At 32.9% G+C, this 20079-nt stretch overlaps 4 protein-coding genes and 1 non-coding gene across 7 annotated transcripts; 3 read left to right on the forward strand and 2 right to left on the reverse strand.

Annotated features, from left to right (window-relative positions):
* Window positions 1-61: 61 nt before the first annotated feature.
* On the forward strand, window positions 62-4033 carry LOC101511767 (protein PEP-RELATED DEVELOPMENT ARRESTED 1, chloroplastic). The gene is made up of 9 exons (XM_004498434.4): window positions 62-491; window positions 824-979; window positions 1662-1730; window positions 1824-1994; window positions 2250-2393; window positions 2565-2714; window positions 2820-2885; window positions 3129-3188; window positions 3757-4033. Exons 1-9 carry the CDS (start codon window positions 174-176, stop codon window positions 3802-3804), a joined length of 1182 nt encoding a protein of 393 aa, XP_004498491.1. The 5' UTR covers window positions 62-173; the 3' UTR covers window positions 3805-4033.
* Window positions 4034-4696: 663 nt separating this feature from the next.
* On the reverse strand, window positions 4697-9599 carry LOC101512083 (metal-nicotianamine transporter YSL3). Of its 3 annotated transcripts, XM_004498435.4 has the most exons (8): window positions 9320-9599; window positions 8514-8929; window positions 7861-8033; window positions 7265-7362; window positions 7035-7169; window positions 6635-6824; window positions 6424-6538; window positions 4697-5787 (listed from the first exon to the last, which is right to left on the reverse strand). In XM_004498435.4, the coding sequence occupies exons 2-8, from the start codon at window positions 8887-8889 to the stop codon at window positions 4862-4864; spliced, it is 2013 nt and encodes a 670-aa protein (XP_004498492.1). In that variant the 5' UTR covers window positions 8890-8929; window positions 9320-9599; the 3' UTR covers window positions 4697-4861. The 3 variants fall into 3 exon arrangements, with proteins under 3 accessions (XP_004498492.1, XP_073223927.1, XP_073223926.1); XM_073367826.1 differs by lacking the exon at window positions 8514-8929; XM_073367825.1 differs by lacking the exon at window positions 9320-9599 and having other exon boundaries at window positions 8514-9285.
* A 2685-nt stretch (window positions 9600-12284) lies between these two features.
* LOC101512839 (rab GTPase-activating protein 22-like) lies at window positions 12285-16317 on the reverse strand. Its single transcript, XM_004498438.3, has 5 exons — window positions 16014-16317; window positions 14340-14445; window positions 14200-14249; window positions 13913-13966; window positions 12285-13768 (listed from the first exon to the last, which is right to left on the reverse strand). Exons 1-5 carry the CDS (start codon window positions 16208-16210, stop codon window positions 12541-12543), a joined length of 1635 nt encoding a protein of 544 aa, XP_004498495.1. The 5' UTR covers window positions 16211-16317; the 3' UTR covers window positions 12285-12540.
* A 560-nt stretch (window positions 16318-16877) lies between these two features.
* On the forward strand, window positions 16878-19335 carry LOC101513165 (pentatricopeptide repeat-containing protein At3g24000, mitochondrial). Its single transcript, XM_004498439.3, has one exon. The coding sequence runs from the start codon at window positions 17081-17083 to the stop codon at window positions 19061-19063; it is 1983 nt and encodes a 660-aa protein (XP_004498496.1). The 5' UTR covers window positions 16878-17080; the 3' UTR covers window positions 19064-19335.
* Window positions 19336-19854: 519 nt separating this feature from the next.
* On the forward strand, window positions 19855-20004 carry LOC113786390 (U4 spliceosomal RNA). The gene has a single exon (XR_003472673.1). It is a non-coding gene; the product is annotated as a U4 spliceosomal RNA (small nuclear RNA).
* The last annotated feature ends 75 nt before the right edge of the window (window positions 20005-20079 follow it).

Raw genomic sequence — 20079 nt, forward strand, 5'->3', positions numbered from 1 at the left:
ACACATATAAAAAGGTTTCTACATTAATGATATTTTGCTTTATCATATCCAATATCGCTGCAATTCTTCTTCTCACACTGAGTTTTGTAATCTAAAACCCAGAAAAACCCCAACAAAACAGCCATTTATTATTATATCATGAACTGAAAAAAAAAAAAAAAGACAAAAAAAAAATGTTTGGCGCTTCAATATTGTCTCCAATTCCCACACAATGTTATCCTAACTTTTTTCATTCGTATTTTCCAAACTTAAATTCCTCTTACCAACGGTATCTAAAGTTGAATAAGCTAAAAGAAAAAGAAAAAAAGAATCGATTAATCGTTTTAAGCGATACGAGTTACGAAGTTGGTGGTGGATTCCCAGTGGATGAACTTCTTAACCGAAATGAAAGGGAAAGTTCGGATAATAATAGTGATACATCTGCTCAACGTGAAGCACTTCTTAAAGGAGGAGATCAAGTTATCTCTGTTATGCAGGAAATGATTACACTCGTAAGTTGTTTCCGTTATTGTTCTTATTATTGCTTAAGCTTATTAATCACTTATTACTTATCATGTTATTTCAATTTTTATTTCTAGCTACAATGCGTTTCTTAGCTATTATTAGCTATGAAGCACAAATGCAAGTAATGGACACGGCACTCACACTGACACATGGTGATATGATAATAATTTTAGAAAATAAAAGTGATTGAATGTGATTTAAGTGTATTTTTTGGTCATGTTTCTGTATTTGCATGATAAGTTGTTGAACTTTAATCTTAATCTGGAATTTTGTGGCGAGCCCCTAATGTATTACATGTATAAATTTGTTATTGCTTTAGTTGGAAGACATGGATATGGATGAAGAATCTGAAAAAATAGCAGTGGAGTTGGCTGCACAAGGAGTTATTGGTAAGAGAGTTGATCAGATGGAAAATGATTTCATGATGGCCCTTGATTACATGATCCAGCTTGCTGAGCAGGACCATGACGACAAGGTGCGATTTTCAGACTAAAGTTAGGAACTTGTGGAACCATACATAGAAACATATATGTTCCATTTCATTTGGAAATATCTCCAGCTATATTCTATTACAAATCTACATTTGGATTCGTTTGTAACAACTCTTAATGAAAACCTTGGTAGGAGTACAAACTACAGACCGAGTTAACCAAAATACTACAGCCTAGCAAGCTTAATAATCACAACGCACATGCCTGCGCAACCGTTGGTGTCAAAATTGACATAATTTGTAATTACACACCCAATAACTGTTTGTAAAATGAAAATTAAATCAGTTCAACACTTCAATTTGAATTGAATGTTCTCATTAAGTAGATCAAGTTTCACAAATTGAAAATCTATTTGATTGCCAAGAAATATTTTTTAGCATAGGAATTTATTTAAGGATTACCTAATAAAGGTAGTAAGAAACTTAGATGCAATCCCTAGGTTTATACTCAAAGATCCCAAGTATTCCGACCCTAAATGAATATATGAAGAAAATTTCAAAGCAGGGATGGTGCTCCCTTCTCTTTAGAACACAACCCAATAGCAGGGAAGGGGGAAAAGAAGAAAATGGGGGGAAGGGCTTTGAGTCTTTGATTTTTTTTTTCTTTACATGAAACAGTGTCATAAAGTTGTGGCTGGGAATTAATTGTGCACATATTTTCATGCAGCGCAAGTCACTGTTGGAAGTTATCAAAGAGACAGTATTATCACATCTAACAAAAAAATGCCCACCCCATGTAAGGAAGTTCTTTGAGCCACTTCACGAACAATTTTTTGATTCGGAGATGGTTCCAAGTTGTATTACAATGTGAACTCCTTTTGTCTTTTAGGTTCAAGTAATTGGTCTTCTTTGTAGAACTCCCAAAAAGGAAAGCAGATATGAATTGTTACGCCGAGTTGCAGCAGGTGGTGGTTTATTTAAAGGCGAGAATGACTTGAAGATTCATATCCCAGGGGCAAATCTAAATGACATAGCCAACCAAGCTGATGATTTGTTAGAGGTATTGATAGAAATTTCAAGGATTATACTCCCTCTGTTTCACAATGAGTGTTACTTTAGGAAAACAAGAAATTGTTATACATCTTTATTTTTTGGTATTATCCACCAGAAGCTTTCTAAAATACTGGTTTACTTTTGTTATTCTTCCAATTGAATGATAAAAATATTTGCTCTATCTGAAATCTTATGCAAGGAAACCACATGAATTCTAGACCCTGATTGGTTAATTGGTTGGTGTTGAATTATACTTTTTCAGACAATGGAAACACGTCCTATTGTGCCTGATCGAAAACTGCTTGCAAGGCTTGTTTTGATTAGAGAAGAAGCTCGTGATATGATGGGAGGGGGGATTTTGGACGAAAGAAATGACCGTGGATTATATACTCTACCTCAGGCCGAGGTATGTTGATGCGACTTTTCCACATATGATTTTCAGTTCCATATGATTTTATTGTTTGTTTAAAAGGGCATGGAAATTTTCACTGGATATGTAGCGACCTAAAACTAAACTTAATGGTTATTCGTTGTCAAAAATTTGCTTTTGGCATCATTAAAACTGTTGTCAGTGCAGGTGAACTTCCTAACTAAATTGGTGGCTTTAAAACCTGGGAAAATTGTGCTCGGTATGATAAAAAATGTGATGCAAGGAAAAGATGAAGGTGCAGACAACTCTGGCAACGATGGTGAAGATGAAAGAGTTTCAATAGGAATTGGTGGAAGGGTGAGTTGAATTAGATGAATGTGTATTATTATACATGTGAATGTGTTTTGCGTGCATTGAAGTTATAGTCAACGACATATTTAACTTGTCTGTCACTATATACAGGCAAGTGTGACAGGACGGAAGCCACTTCCCGTACGCCCTGGCATGTTTCTCGAAACAGTCTCTAAGGTAATGATTTCATGTTTTTAAGTTGAATGGTTTTCTTTTATGCAATATAGCCTGAGAATTACTTGGAATTGTAAAATACTTGGTTCAGTTGAAAACTGCTCTCTCTCAAGGGAATCCAAGTCCTTGTCGTGTCAGGTGTTTGTGTCGGGATTTTTCTTCATAGCTTTACGGCACAGTAGATTTGAATGACATTCTTTGCCTGTGTTTGCACTTCCAATTGATATATTTTTCTATTTCTTCCAGGTATTGTCCGGTATATATGCTGGAACTGACTCTGGTATCACCGCACAACATCTGGAATGGGTAAATTCTTTTCTCACTTTACCAAATCCATAAACAATTCTATTTCCAAAATCATGTGCTGCCTGTACATTACCCCGTTGGAAATATTTGTGCCATCCTTTCTATCATAAATATCTATCTCTAATTTTATGCATAAGCTTCTTTAAAATTTCCATATTATCACTGCATTTTTCATTTGAAATTTCATTACTCGGTGCTAAATCAGCTACCAAGTGCAAAGTTATTTTTCGTTTCTGAAAAATATGGATTTCACTTTATTATTTTTAATACATTTGATTTTCCATGTAATTGTTAAAAAGGTTGTCAAAGTGGAGAGCCTATCTACATAATACCTACACAAACGACTCAAACTTTAAAGTGTTTATAGGACAAGAGCTATCTAGTGCTTTAAAGCTTTTGCCATGTGACTTTATCAATCTATTTTCTCTTTTGTTTCTTCATGTCATATTTGGTGTTTCTTATCGGTGCTTAGCTTTGCAGATTAAATAATTTCTTAAAGTAACCAGCCATATATAATCATCTCCATGATCCACTGAATGACTTGTGTCTTTTGTTCCTTTGCTTGCAGGTTCATCAAAAGACACTTCAAGTCCTTCAGGAGATAGCATTTAACTAGTTTAATCTCTATTTCTCTTCCTATAATCCAATTGTTGTTTTTTTAATGGTGAAGAAGGATGGCTCACTGTAGTTACTCTTTGTGATGCCGAAAAGACTTTCTAGGCTGTTTATAGAGATAGATAGCTTTAAAGATAATGTCAACTTTTTGAACCTTTGCAAAGAAAACTAATGTAAATTTATTACATACGGTAAAGAATAGTAGATATCATAAAATCTGGATTTTGCTATGAGGCCTGTGTGCACTGACGAGGGCAAAATTTATGGTGCTTCTTTTCTCACCTCCACAACACCGCATGCACTTTAAAAGTATACTTTCTGAAAAAACATATTACCTCCTGTCTTTTTTATAAAAGACAAATGAGTCAACAAAAATTAATGTATTTGGTTCATATTATAGACTAAATATATCAATTTTTGTTGACTCATTTGTCTCTTATAAAAAAGACGGAAATAAGTAGTTTTTTCTTTTTGCGAAATACATGTGTGGTTTTTTAGAAGTGTAGGAGGAGGGAAAATATCCTTAAAATTCCACATTTAAAGGAGTTTGTACTTTATACGGCATAATGTGTACCAGTAATCAAAACAATTTGAGTGATATAAATGGCTTTTAGAAAATAGAGAAATTGAATGTGTCATTTAGACATCTTTCTGAGGTGAGTGCAATTTTCCTTTATCTTTATAATACATTTGTTTCTCTTGAGATTTTTCTTTGTTTTCCTTTTTATAAGACTACTTTCAAGTTTTTAATTGTATTAGTTATTTATTTATCAAAATACCTCTAACTATTGTACATCTTTTGATAACTAATAACAAATACTCTAATAAAAAGATAAATTAATTCTCTTTCATTAAGAATAAACTTAAAATAATAATATAAAATTGCCGGGAAAGAAAGAAAAAAAAACTATTTACACCAATTCACTCTCAAATACAAAACATTTTGGCACTAATTGTCCAAGGCATTTAAAGTGACATCTAGATTCTCCTTTGACTAATCTTTATGAACTACCCCTAACTTCTACACCTATTTCCTCTAAAGATCTTCTAGGGAACTTCTACTTATTTGCAGAAAAGCTCATACAAATTGGTGGATTAACCTTGAACCAAGCAAGAAAAGCTGAAGGAAGAACCCAAATCCCATCTCCACAAATCAAACCAGAAGCAACGGCTGGAACCATCAAACTTGCTTCATTTCTTTTCTTCATGCTCCAAATAAACACTATCAAACTACCAACACACATGTCAATTGCAAAGTAAGCACCAACCACAAAAGGCACAGCCATTGCCATTGGAAGTGGGACCCATTTCCCAATATTTTTTGGGCTCAAATCTCTCATCAAGTTAGCCAACACAGCAAATGCAAAAAACCCATAACAGAATTGTAAGCAGTGATTTGGTAGTGCAGAAAAGCCTTCAACACCAAGAATTGCCATATTTCTATAGATGATAGCATATGGTGCTTTGTATTCGCCATTAGGGTTTCCAACATCATAAGAATGGTAAAAAATAAAGAATGAGAGTGGAGCTACAGCACAACCTATTGCTGTACCGACAGCTTGCATTACAAGCATCGATCTCGGCGAAGTAAAAGTTAGATGACCAGTCTTAAAATCTTGCATTAAATCAGATGAAGTTGAAGCAAGAGATTTTATAAGTCCACATGCTACAAGTCCAGCAACAACACCATCACTTTTACCTCCTAAGGCTGCAAGAATGAAAAGTGCAACTTTTCCATAATTATAGGCCATGTTCATGTCAGTTAAGCCTGCACCATAAGCATTGCAGAAGCCAAGTACTGGTGCAAGGAGATAAGCAACTACCACAAAGTACCACTTCACTTGTGGGAATATGAAAGGGATAACAATGATGGAAATTATGGTGAATACTCCATAGCCTACACATGCTAACCATATAGGAATGCTCTCTCTAACAAACAATTCGTCGCGTATAATACTGTCTAGAGGTTGGTTCTGGTTATTTTCTGGAAATGAAGATGTATTAGATTTGACAAAGAAATATGAGAACTCAAATGTAGCTTTAGTAACTATTGCATGCATATATCTGTTATGGCATTTATGAATTACCAGGTATTGTATGTTCCAAAAAACCAATAATAAAAACATGTTGCATAGTTAACTTCAGGCTTAAAAGCTATTTTCTTTAAGAAATAAGCATAAAATTAGTTGATTGCATCCATTCAAGTAGATTGATACAAACTAGGATCAAAAGTAGAATAGTAAGGAAAATAATTAGTTGATTATCGGAACCCCTACACAAATTCTCTGCGGTCAAAGAAAGCATTCCGTGACGCAGTCAAGGGGTCTCGACCGTTGGATGAAGACAAGACGGCTCATATTCAAACTTTATTAAATCAACTTTAAAATACATCTTAGACATATAAGCCATCTGAGCTTTAATCTATTAGTCGAGAGATCCACACGATTGTGTGACTGCAGAGAATTCAAATCCATCACAATCCAAACCACCCAAAACAGTTTTATGTAACTCCTTGCAAACCTCTATCACATCCTTCCCTCCCTTTTTTATCTCAGTCTCTAACCAATTTCCTCATTACATAACCTATGAACTGTAAAGTGATAAAAGGCTATTTATTTACCTGTATCGTGATTCCTCTTTTTCATGCAGTCATGAAAATTTAAGGCACTAAAATATATAATTTTAACAAAATTGTAGAGTCCATCACCAAGGATTAAGGCAATGGAAATAAAAACCTGCACCGTGAAAATAAAGGAAAGTTGAGGCTTAAAATGGAAAAACTCAAATCAAATTTGTAGTGCCTTTTAATTGTTGTTCATTCAAATCAAGACCTTATAACCATTAAGACTCTTCATGCTACTTTCTGGTAAACTTTCAGGAAACCAATTTCCTTTTAGTACTCTGATCAATGGCCACATAATGCCCCATGAAACCACAGCACCAAAAAGCAATGATAAATTGACAAGATGAGAACAAATCATTCCTGCTCCAACATAAGTCAAGCTGAAATAAAAATAAAACCTGCAAAAAAGTTCAAGCATTTTAATCAATGACTATGGACAAAAATATCATAGTTCTGATCTATGAAGCATTAACGTAGACACAGACACGACATTGACACATAAATACCAATAATAATATTAAAAAATAAACATGGTTGAATGTAACAACATGTGCCAGTGTAGTTCTAATTCATAATACTAAAATGAGATATGGAATCAAAGCACACACGTGTTTTTCCATGCTTGCAATCCAAAAGTAGGAAACTGAGAAAATCCACATAGGTCTCCACCAGCATAGAACCATTGGAAGAAAGACCAAAGCAAACTGAATGAGAAGAAACTAGTGAAACCTTTAACCTGCTTCCTGTGAAAGAATACAAACAAGTTTTATATGTTCAACTTGAAATTACAAAATATAGAAGACAAATAACACAAACATATTTGGTTTCATAATCATACTTGGCCATGACATTTCCTTTAGGAGTATGGAATCCATTAATAAGAACACCTGTAGCAGTTCCACTTGGATAAGCTAATTTGGCGTCTATTATCATCATCTGTTAAATAACATAGCAAACAACATTCAAGTTATTCTAAACCCAAGTCATCACTTCTACATGTGTGTTTGGTTCTGCGGTGACAAATTTATTTTGAATGAATTGATTTTTAATAAAGTGAGTCGAATACGAAATTGTTTATGTTTAGATACATTCACGTAAAAGTGAGTTGAACATTAATTTTGAATGTAAAAATCACGTTTGAACTTTGAAGTCAAAAACTACAAATTCTAACTCCAAATTAAAATCAATGCTAGAGGCAAAATGAACTCCAATTAACATCACTTGAACATGTCAAAATAAATTTTATGCACGTGGAATTACTTTTGATTCTTCTCGCGTGAAACCAAACACACACTACATTTATATATTGCTTGGACAGTTAAACTAGTAAAGTAGATAACAACCTATAGCAAAATGTATTCAATTAACCATAACCAAGTGAAAATCATAGAAAATTTTGACTGCACAAAATCCAGATCCATTCGTAAGCAATACCTTTCTAAAGGGAATTAAAGCTGATAGCCCAACAAAGTAAGTAACAAAGAGAAAGCCTGTCATCCAACCAATTCCAGGCTCCTTGGTGTCAGGAGTATTCCCTGGTGTATTAATCCCTCCAACTCGCTCATATGTCTTCCTATTCAAACCCAAAAGGTATGATCCAAAACCACCTATAAATAATCAAGTAAAATTTAGAAAATTACAAATACATACACACTTTTATTTCTTCATTTTTACTTACAATACACCAAAATGGGTTAGAATTAGTCAAACGAAGATCCAAATGACCAAAATCATAATCCATTGAGACTATTGCACTTATAGGATGAACAACATTGACTAAGAACCAAAATTGGTTAGAATTAGTCGAGTGAAGAACAAAAATCCCAATCCATTGAGACTATTCCACTTATTGGATGAACTACATTGACTGAGATGATGATCTAATTGATGTTTGTACGACGAGTTGAGACTAGGTGAGCCATTAACTTATACTTCCGAAAAGTCTGATATCGTTGTTAGAATTTCAAGACTTTAAGCACTAGCCTACATTGGACCACCTATAAAGGCGAGCCACCGTAGCATCCAACATTAAATAATTCATTTTAAATTGTAAACACAGATATTGAATAAAAATACAAAAAACTCACCTCCAAAAGATGCACTGTAGCATGCAACAGCACAAGTCTGAATTATGGTATTTTCCTGTCTAGTGAAAGGTTTTGAAACAATATTTGCTTTCTCAAGAATCTTAGTCCAAGATTTAATGAAAACAAAGCCAAGGAGTGCAACTGATACATTGAGATTAGGGACTAGTCCAGTTGTGAGGTTCAGTTTCATCACAATTACACTATACATTAAGCCAATAAGTATGCTAGCTATTAGTCCTCTAATTGTGATCTGTTTTCTCCATGGTGCTATTGTAGTTGCATCTTCTACCTCAACTCCTCCAACCTTTTCAATGTCATCTCTCTCTAAATTCTCAATCTCTCTGAGTTCTATTTCTTCATTGTTTATATTTCCCATTTGAATCAGCAAATCCTCTTTTTCCAATAAGTGAATCAATCTTCATAAAGAAAGTAAAGTAAATTATTGTTGGAGCCAAATTTTCACAATCATAATTTGCTATCCTAAAATGTAGATTTGGCTCGCTCATTCTAATTTATATTTATAATTATTCACTGCATTATTCCCATTATGTTTTGTAATTTTGATTCAGTAATTTTATGTTTTTGTAATTTTGATACAGACACTAAAATTACATTGTGTGACATATTAAAATACCTAAATTATTGTTTAATGAAAGATTAACCCATCAATTATCATCAGTTTTGAGTTTTGATTAAGAGAGATAGTGTCACAACTCTCAAATAAGATCGACTCTAATAGCAATTGAGAATAAAATAATAATGTTGAAATATAAAAGCCATTAAATAAAATATTAAAATAATGGTACCTTTGTGGCAATGAACAAAGAGAGTGATGAATTGCAGAAAAGAAATTTAAAGGAGGTGAGATAAGAATCTAACAAACCCACAAGAGAACTCTGAAAGTTGAATGATAAATATATATATGAATCAATAAATCTCAAAAGTAGGATCGCACGAACAAATGTAGTACAATACCATATTTATTATGAGTCATAACAAAACAAGAAAAAAAGTACATGAACACATGTAGTGCGTGCACTCTTTGCATTCTAATGTCGTACAATCAGAAAACAAAAGTAGTAAAAGTTGTTGTGTGGTACTACAAAACTGTTGAAAAGGAAAATAGTACTATATAATCTTTCTATTAAAATAATTTAGGAGAGGGAAAATAGTACTATTCAGAAAAGAAAAACATTTTACTTATTATGCTCACAATAAATATCATTTTATCAAAAATAAAATTTGTCTTTACAATTTTTAATGTAACTTCAATTATTTTTTCTATACACAATTTTTAAAATATAATAATACATTGATAATAATAAAAAATTTACTGATAGTTAAAATAGACAATTTAATAAAATAATTTTTTTTTTGGAAATTATTACATATTTTTTAATATTTGTATACTAAACTACCAAATCGATGCAATAATAATTATGGATTTTCAGGAAAGTTATATTGATTACAGTCATTATTTTTTATTTTTTGATGAATTTTTTTATATAAGTTTTATTTCTTGAAAGAGCTCCCTTTTTATTTTAGTTTTTGGTTTTATAACAAAAAACTTCACAAATTGGAGTACGTTTTGCTTTGGAATAAGAATTTTCCTCTTTGGCTTGGAACATCTTCTTTGCTATTCTAGTGGCTTAAACATTGCAACATTTTTTTTGGTGAAAATTTCAATTGTTTCATTTTTTAGTCAAAATTGCCAATGAATGAGCAAGGATGTGTGATGTGGATGGAAGAGACTTGGCACATGTTTAACTAGCCATAACTCATTTGTAACGGGATTCTAAAACTTATTTAGATATATTTGAAATATTTTTATATTTTAGTTTTAAAAAATTATTTTACAAATTTAACTTAGAAAACTGTTTTAAAGAATAGAATTTAAAAAAAAAATTCTTTTAAAGATTTGTTTTTAAAAACAGAATTAGAGATGAGAAAAACAAAAAATTTATTTAATAATTTAATTTTTTAAAATAATTTTTGACCAGAAAATTAAAAAAACTGAAAAATGAGAAGTAAAATACTATTTATCTAATTTATTTTTTTAATTTTAAAAAGTATAATACTAAAACTAATTTTATAAAGAAATTTTTTAAAAATAATAATCCAAATAAATTTTTTAATTTTTAAATTTAAAAAAGTTAAAATAGAGTTACTGAAATGAAAATCAAACAAATTGAACTTCATAATAGAAAAATTAAAAATCAATCCAAACGGAATCTAAAATTACTTAAATTGAGATTTAAATCATTTAATCTGATGATATAAATCCATGCAATCAATAACTAAAACAAAAAAACCCAATTTCCTATACTCACTGGATACTGAGAGGTGTAGTACTAGATATTTAGATAAGGAAAAGCAATTTTGCTAATATAGTTTTTTAATGTCATAGTTGTGAAATAATTTTTATTAAGAAAAAGTATTCTTTATTTCATATATGGTAAGGCCTTATTTTTTGGATATAAAAGACGTTTTCTAAATCAATACAGATAAAACCATAAATTATACAACTTTTTAGTTATAATTTAATTAACAAATATTATTATTGTTAGGTTGAACATATTTGTAAATTAATTATAGTGAAATTTATTATTTTTTTTTTTAAAATTATGTAATAAATTTGAATTTTATTAATTAAATCAACGTTGTTGTATTGAATGTGTCATAGTCTCTCCATTCCTTTTTAACCATAATTTTTTATTAATACTAGTCGTTTTCATCAGATTTTTTAATCCTTGCTATAACAATCTTTGGCGATAAAATCTGGTAGTTGGTGAGTCAGGTAAGATCTGGTGCAGGTGGTTTGATCAGAAAATGAGATGGCAGTTGGGTGACTGGCTTTAGTTGTTTTTTAGGGTTTTCAAAGAACACATATGCTCAACTTTATATCTATCATGCCATATCATGCTTTATCATATCATTCATCTCATTTCTAAGAATGATTTCAGATCAATTAGACTAACATCTGAATTTTATATGTTAAAAGATTTATGGCATAAATATGATCGGATAATCTATTTAAAAAATTATTTTTTGATAAAAAAATATATTATTGATTATTTATTATATAAAAAAAAAATACGTAAAACTCATTTTATCATTAAAATCAACACAATTAATTATTTTGTAAGTACTCTACACAATCCAAATGAAACATTAATAATGATATAGAGAAATTATTTGTTTGTCCATAATAATTTTAATTATTTATCATAGTGAGTGATCCATTCTAAATAATTAAGATAATAAATAGTTAGGAGACAAAAAAATAATTGTTTTTATTTATTTATAAATAAATCATCAAATGAGTTGTTTATTTATTTATTTCCAATACAATATTAATTGTTTTTTCCTTCAATTTATAATTAATACAACTTGGACCACTCCTAGGTCAATATATTTTTCATTTATTGTAACGGTGAATACACAATATTTAAATAAAATTAACTTATTAAATTATTATTCACTTTTATTTATAATTTGTGTACGTGAGAGGAGATGTTCATTACTTTAGCATGAATGTGTATTCGGTATCAACCACACGTGACACAGACTTGAATCCTAAGAGAAAAAGGATTGATAAGATAAATAGAGAGGTGGAGAGAGTGGGAAAATGGTGTAGAGGATCCAGTTTACACATGACACAACCATGGTATTTCAAGTGTGTTTTTTATTTGTCTTTTAAAGTGAATACTAGTTTGTAAAGTTAAAAGTTGATATTGTAATATCTCAACATTTTCTGTAATCAATCATGAATGGTAAAAGCATGCAGGAGAAACATATGCTAATATGGTAAAAGTTAAAGTTACATGCTCCAGCGAGTTCAGAGAAGTGAGATTTGTGTCTGATATCAAGATGCAAAAAAAGAAAAAGAGGGTGCTAGAAAAATGAGCAATAACCAGTGCAGCGCAACTCCGGTGCTTATTTTAAATGCAGAGGAGAATCTGCTACTCTGAAATATAAGAATTTTTGTACACTAAAAAGTATGAACTAGATTTGTTTAATGCATTGATCATAATGATGTTTCTATTTTGTCGCGAAGGGTGACCACTAAGTTATGTGCATCATCTAGCAATTTCAAAACATCAAGCTGTCCTGACATGTTATTGCATTCCCTTATGATCTCATCCATGCTGCTATACTTTTCAATGATCAATTTCCTCCTCTGTAATACCGAAGCTGCAATTGCGTAGAGCAACAGATCATCTGTTGGCGGTGCACGCTGCCTAACTTTACTCCATGCAGAAATCCCGATACCTGCTCTGATTGCAGCTTGATCTGCCCACATTACTTCCCAAAGGCAAAGAGTTTGCTCAAATGTCAATTCCCTTCGAAACAATACCACCACCATCCGATACACAAAAAAGCAATCTTCAGCCTGAAGCTTCTCCAAATGCCTAAATAGATGGGCATCCTTATACTTGATTATTTTTGCAACTAAATCTAGTTGCCTCCTTATACCCACCTCATCAAGCCTAAAATTTTGCCGTGCCTTTTTCATGAATCCAACAAAACACCAGAAAGCCTCGTGATCATCTGATATAATACTAACTATAGGAGATAGTAGGTCACTCATACCCTGGCAGTAGCCAATTTCAATGTCATATAGCGCATATGCTTCAAGAATAGCAACTAGTCGAGCAGCATGGAAGATTCTGCCAGCCTCTAGGTGACCATAATCTTCCAAGCCAACAGCCTCAGCAGTACGACGTGCCATAATGTCTGATGTGGCAGCTTGAGAGGGGTAGTGTGCCATCCATTCTGCATTGGCACGCAGTGCATCGAGTCGGATAATCCGTTGCCAGGTGGAGAAGTCTTCAGTAGCTGGTAGCTTTGATGGAACTTTTTCTTGGAAGGGAGAAGAAACTTCCTCGGTAGTTTTCATGGGATTGTTATCTTCCTGAACGTCAGAAGGAACTGTTTGAATTACTTCAGGGCCTTCGACGACATCCGTATCCAGTGTAGATACATCAGCATTGTTGACATTAACATAATCATAATCATCTTCCAATGGGGCAATGGATGGATAATCTGAATGTTCAGCTTCTGGAGTCCTGTCTTGACTAGAAAGGAATTCCCTGGCGCTGGCAGCATCATCAGAACTAGAAGAACTAGAATCTCGAACAAGACTTCCATCACCTCCTTCAAAGCTGATTTCACCTATATCATTTAACTCCCTGCTTTTATTGCTTCGTTTGATGAATTTCCTGCATTGTCTGCGGAGTCTTTCATATTGCTTTCTGTGTATAAAGATTTGCATCAAAATCAACCCCTTCCTCTCAACATAAATAAAAACAAAGGAAAAGTAAAAAGAATATAAATTTTAAGTATTGATCGTGCACAAAGATACATAAAAAAATTGGGAATGAAACTTGTATGCCAACCTATTTTGGGTTCTTACAGCATCTCTTTCATCTTTGGTGCTGTTAAAGTCATACCTGTCTAAGTCATACAAGTGTAATCAGTAACTGATATAAAAGAAAAAAGTAAAATACAATCTAACTGTCTAAAATAAAGAAAGCACAAGGTAATCCTTACACTTCCTAATTAATAACATGGAGCAAAACGCAAAGGTTGTATATTAACTTAAAGATAACTAAGATAACATTCATTGTAATTATGCAAGAGTGAATATTATCAAGAAATGAAACAAAAAGAATGGCATGCTTACACTCCAAGTAGGAATGGCCACACTTCAGCCCTTATTCTAGGATCAACACCCTGCATCAAATATTAATAATGCAATCAATTCCAAAAAGAAACCAAAGATACACAATTTTAAAATCCAGATGAGTGAATTAGTATACTCACTCCATTGCGCACTCTTTTCAGGAACTTAATTCCACCATCATGGAGTCTACCATCTTCTGTAAACAAGTTTTTCCATTGCAGAGGTGAAAGGGCGTGTTTTTTTTTCCTGCATGATCATATGGAGATTTAAGCAGACCAACTTTTTTTGACCAATTAAAACAAGAGAAAAAATTTGTTACGACTGCCTATTAATGGCAAACAACAGTGCTCTAGCACTATGGAGGAACTTTTTCAAGCCTATTATGGACATATGGTTTTTCCGCAATTGAAAAAGTCTTGTCATAAAAGAATTCATTCATTTTATTCCATTAGCATTTGCAATTTTAGTGAGCCGTTTTATACATAACTATCTAAATTTCTTAATGATGAATGAAGCAATTAATATTGTCTTAGAACTACCTGCTTCTATCTATCAATCTATCTATCTGTTTAAAAATAGTCTTCTACTGATGACATGTGAAGAAATTTTACACCTCTGTTTCCAGCTACTTTTTTCCCAAATCCGTGCAATTTTTATACAGGCTCTTTACTAATTTTCATAAGAAAATTAACACCACAAGTCTAAGATGTACCAGTCTAAATTTATGAATGAAGCTCCTGTCAGTTGTGTACTTTTCAGCACATGCTAAGAACAAACCCCAGTGTTCATAAAAAACAGTACTAACTTCAGCATCAGCATATGACACATTAGCAGCTCTATTTAGTATTTACTACTATAATTTATTTATTTATTTCCAAGAGAGGAAGGAATTATGCCCTCCAATATAGGTTTAATACTATTTACTCATCATTTCCTAGTTATTTGCAAAATCCAGAATACTAAAACAACCTCCCCTAAAAGAAACACTAGATGCAGCAGTTCCATAGCATATTCAATAAATTTAATGAGGCACATAAAACATCATTTTTAAGTGTCCAAATGAACATTAGACAAGCTGAAAATATATGCCAACACAGATCTTTCTTTTAAGCTCGGAAAGGATCTAATGAAACACCGTAACAACAGATTTTTGAATATCAATCTGAATCATCGGCAATTAAAGCATCATCTAACAACAAACAAAATCCTAGTAACAGGTAATTTCATGGCCAGCCATTAATTTGAATCAGAGATACAGTTGAATAGAAGAAAAGTAAACATATGAAGCACCGACATAGACACCAGATACAACACTAACACTAGACAATTATAACGATTTAAGAAAGTAAAAATGATTGAATGCAACTACTATGTCAGATACCGACATACTTTCAATCTGAAGTGTCATAGTTACATTGAATAGAACTTCAACAACAACAATCAAGATCGCTTTCCCACTAGGAAAGGTCTCAAGAGGAAAGGAACTTCAAATCAAAGAATTTTACTATTTGAAAATATAAAGAGTAACCAAAAGATATCAACCAACACCAAAGAAAGATCAATTTTCATATCACCAAATCTTATCCACTACTTCATTCTCTTCTTTCATACGAATCATCAACACATTATTTTCATTTTTCTAAAAAATCAATAATATAAGAATAAAGCGGTTGAAGTACAAAATTGAGATCTAGTAGCAAGAATAAACAAAAGCAATAAAAAAAAAAGAGTTGAAACAGTGTTATTAGGGTTTTGGAACCTCCGTAATGTGAATTTTTGTTGTTGTTGTAGATTTAATTTAATATAATTATTACCTGCTGGCACCGTAGAAAATGACAGCAACAATAGCAACGCCGGCGAGAGCGGTGAAGACAACAGCGGGAGTAGAGTTATTGGAGGCGGTGGCCATAAGCGAGGAGAGTCTTCCCTTGCGGCCGGTTTTGCGACCGGCGGCAACAGAGAGAATGGCAGTGTCGGTGTTGGTTTTCAAGTGGGAGGAGGATGTTATCATCTCATCTTGGACGAGTAATTGAAATTACGCTAATACCCTTTTGGTTGAGATATAATTTCTCACTCCGTTCATTCAGCTTCCAAGGTATATATACTATTTTGTTTTGATTAATCTTCCAATCACAAGGCTTTGTCTGCCAAAATCCCACGTTCGTAATGATACGCGTACAAGAAGCTAAAGTATGTTAGTTACTTCGTTGGTTGAGAGGGACAAATAAATACCCAATTTCTTAGTGAAATTATATTATAGGCCTGCGTTACCATTATCAATATCCTTATACTCCATTCAATTTTGTTTCTTTCATTTTCATTTCTTTAAGTTATAAACAATAATATTTTCATTATTTAAATTGTTTTTGTGCTATTTTAATTTCTTACACTTTGATTTTATTTTACTTTTATAAGTTTCTTCTACAGGAGATTATATATGCCGATTATTTCACTAATTTATTTCACTAGATTCAACTATTGTTGGTATGCATTTGATCATTTCTAATTCTAATAGTGTATAATATTATAATATAAGGAATTAAAGTGTCAATTTTTTGTAATTTAAAAAATTAAAATCTTTAATGTTTTATAAGACTAAAATTGATAGACAACTACTTAAGCAGTTCCATAGAACAAATTGATATTTTATTTATTATTCCAAACATGATATCTTTACTTAGTTATTCTCTTTATAGTTTGGTCAATGTTGTATTGTATAAAATAAAAGTCATCTTCTAAAAAATTTACAATTACATGCATGTTTACTTACCAAATCTGCCGCTATTAATATTGTACAACTATTTGCTCATTTTATTCTAATCAACTATTTCTTCTCCCTGGCAATCTCTCTGAAATAAAAAATAAAAAAAATCTTGTTGTAATGATCCAATGCAAACAAATCTGTTCACACTTCCATCTCTCCACTCACTTCAAATCATTGTTTGCAGTTTCTAGAATCTTCCGCACTCTCTGGCAGTCCTCAACTCCATCTACACCTTCAGAGGATAACAACATATGGGACCCCTCACATTATATCATACAAGACAGAAACCTCCTACGTCCAAGTCTCAAACTCAACTCCATAACCGGTCTTCATGTTCTAGACCTCATCGATAGCGGTTCACTCGAACCGGACCGAACCATTTACAATAAGTTGTTAAAGAGATGCACACAGTTAGGGAAGCTCAAAGAAGGAAAATTAGTGCATACCCATATCCTAAATTCCAAGCTTAAGAATGATTTATTCATTCAAAATTCAATTTTGTTTATGTATGCCAAATGTGGTTGTTTGGAACTTGCCCGCCAAGTGTTCGACGAAATGGGTTTGAAAGATGTGGTGACTTGGACTTCCATGATCACTGGGTATTCGCAGAATGAGTGTGCTAGTAGCGCGCTCGTTCTGTTTCCTGAGATGATCCGTGATGGATCGAGACCGAATGAGTTCACGTTGTCGAGTTTGGTGAAGTGTAGTGGGTTTTTAGGGAGTTGTGTTGATGGGAAACAAATTCATGGTTGTTGTTGGAAGTATGGATTTCAAACGAATGTGTATGTCGGGAGTTCGCTTGTGGATATGTATGCAAGGTGTGGATATTTGAGGGAAGCGCAATTGGTTTTCAATGAGCTTGAGAGTAAGAATGAAGTTTCTTGGAATGCTTTGATATCTGGTTATGCAAGGAAAGGTCAAGGTGAGGAAGCTTTGGCTTTGTTTGTGACGATGCAAAGGGAAGATTATGGAGCAACTGATTTTACTTATTCGGCTCTTTTGTGTTCTTCATCGAGCACAGGGTCTTTGGAGCAAGGTAAATGGCTTCATGCGCATATGATGAAGTCAGGAAGGAAGTTAGTTGGTTACGTGGGGAACACTCTTCTTCACATGTACGCAAAGTCGGGGAACATTTGGGATGCAAAGAAGGTTTTCGATCGGTTAGTTAAGGTTGATGTTGTTTCTTGCAATTCCATGTTGATAGGGTATGCTCAACATGGGTTTGGAAAGGAAGCCGTGGACCTTTTTGAAGAGATGCTGTTGTGGGTCGGGATCGAACCCAACGATATCACATTTCTTTCTGTTCTTACTGCGTGCAGTCACGCTGGACTTTTGGATGAAGGTAAACATTATTTTGAGTTGATGAAGAAGTATGGTATTGAACCGAAAGTCTCACATTACACAACGGTTGTTGATCTGCTTGGTCGAGCCGGTCTTCTTGATCAAGCCAGGAGTTTCATTGAAGAAATGCCTATTGAACCGACAGCAACTATCTGGGGAGCTTTGCTCGGCGCATCTAGGATGCATAAAAATATGGAAATAGGCGCTTACGCCGCCGAAAAGGTTTTAGAGCTTGACCCTTTTTATTCAGGAACACATACATTGCTTTCCAATATTTATGCCTCAGCTGGTAGGTGGAAGGATGTTGCAAAAGTGAGAAAGATGATGAAGGATAGTGGATTGAAGAAGGAACCAGCTTGTAGTTGGGTTGAAATCGAAAATGCTGTCCATGTGTTTGTTGCAAATGACATTGCTCATCCACAGAAAGATAAGGTTCATGAAATGTGGGAGAAGCTAAATCAGAAAATTAAAGAGATAGGTTATGTTCCTGATACTAGTCATGTGCTTCTCTATGTAGATCAACAAGAGAAAGAATTGAATTTGCAGTATCATAGTGAGAAGTTGGCTCTTGCATTTGCACTGTTGAATACATCACAAGGATCAACCATACGAATTATGAAGAATATCAGGGTTTGTGGTGATTGTCACTCAGCAATAAAATATGTGTCTTTGGTTGTGAAGAGGGAAATTATAGTTAGAGATACCAACAGGTTCCATCATTTTCGTGATGGCCTGTGTTCTTGTAGGGACTATTGGTAATGCCAATTATTATCTACTAATTAGTTGATTTTTGTAGAATTCTCTTCTTTTTATGTGATCTTACAATATCCATCTGGATGAAAGTAAATGTACCTTGAAGGTTTGTATGTAAATATAAGTTTAGAGGTTTCATGACTAAAACGAAATTCTTGTATTGTGAGTTTTGCACATTAGTATTGAGAATTGATTTGGTGGACCAATTTTGATATAACCATAGTTGAGATTTTGAGCCAAATGTTGTGTATGAATGAATATCTTTTACCATTCTTTTCTTTCACGATTGTAAGTTGTTCATAATTTGTCATGACTATTTTTCTTCAAATTTATTTTTTACTTGCAGCATTTAAATGCTATTTTGTCAACAAAAAAAAACATTGAAATGCCTAAGTTAATTTTCTTGTAAATAATTTACTTGTCAATATAGTCGACCTTGTTTACCATTGTTTTAAAAATCGTAGATATTACCTCAACTTAGAAGATGAAATAGCTTGAGAATTGTTTTGAAAAAGGGTTCTTAAACAAGTGTGGGTGTACCTAATGCATGGTCTTATAATATATTCTATGAAGTGTGATCATGCTCAAATAAGGGTAATACCCAACTTAGGGTTGTGGTTTTTAAAGTATGTGGAATTCGATCCCATCTGCCCTTTTCTACCTAGTCCTTGCAAATATTTCTGTTTCAACCAAAGTATACCAAAATATGTAGCATTGAAGTACCACATCGACCAAAACAATATACAAAATTATTGGCAGCTTCAATTAATAGAGTTGTCACAAGATTTTTCAAAAGCATCTTTGCGCTTGGGGCAATGACGCAGCTAGTGAGGTTTTAACCGAGGCGCGTCTATTGCTGGTTGAAAACTATTTCCAAACCCCCTCTTAGGCCTTGGTTTTGCCTAGGCCTTTGAGAATTTTTGAAAGAGTTCCCTTTGGGATAAACTCTACTATTCTTAGTTTAAATTTATTTCACATTTTATTTTAGAATTATGCTAGTAATATATTTTATATTACACTAT

The sequence above is a fragment of the Cicer arietinum genome, chromosome 4, assembly GCF_000331145.2.
Source record: "Cicer arietinum cultivar CDC Frontier isolate Library 1 chromosome 4, Cicar.CDCFrontier_v2.0, whole genome shotgun sequence".
NCBI lineage: Eukaryota > Viridiplantae > Streptophyta > Magnoliopsida > Fabales > Fabaceae > Cicer > Cicer arietinum.

Coding starts and splice junctions, on each gene's coding strand:
- LOC101511767 (XM_004498434.4), top strand. CDS start 174: ATGTTTGGCGCTTCAATATTGTCTCCAATTCCCACACAATGTTATCCT. Junction 492..823: donor TGCAGGAAATGATTACACTC/GTAAGTTGTTTC, acceptor TTATTGCTTTAG/TTGGAAGACATGGATATGGA. Junction 2,886..3,128: donor TTCTCGAAACAGTCTCTAAG/GTAATGATTTCA, acceptor TATTTCTTCCAG/GTATTGTCCGGTATATATGC.
- LOC101512083 (XM_004498435.4), bottom strand. CDS start 8,889: ATGGGAAATATAAACAATGAAGAAATAGAACTCAGAGAGATTGAGAAT. Junction 8,034..8,513: donor CTACAGTGCATCTTTTGGAG/GTGAGTTTTTTG, acceptor GATTATTTATAG/GTGGTTTTGGATCATACCTT. Junction 7,363..7,860: donor CTTTAATTCCCTTTAGAAAG/GTATTGCTTACG, acceptor GTTATTTAACAG/ATGATGATAATAGACGCCAA.
- LOC101512839 (XM_004498438.3), bottom strand. CDS start 16,210: ATGATAACATCCTCCTCCCACTTGAAAACCAACACCGACACTGCCATT. Junction 14,446..16,013: donor ATTTTCTACGGTGCCAGCAG/GTAATAATTATA, acceptor ATGATCATGCAG/GAAAAAAAAACACGCCCTTT. Junction 13,967..14,199: donor TGGCCATTCCTACTTGGAGT/GTAAGCATGCCA, acceptor TGACTTAGACAG/GTATGACTTTAACAGCACCA.
- LOC101513165 (XM_004498439.3), top strand. CDS start 17,081: ATGATCCAATGCAAACAAATCTGTTCACACTTCCATCTCTCCACTCAC.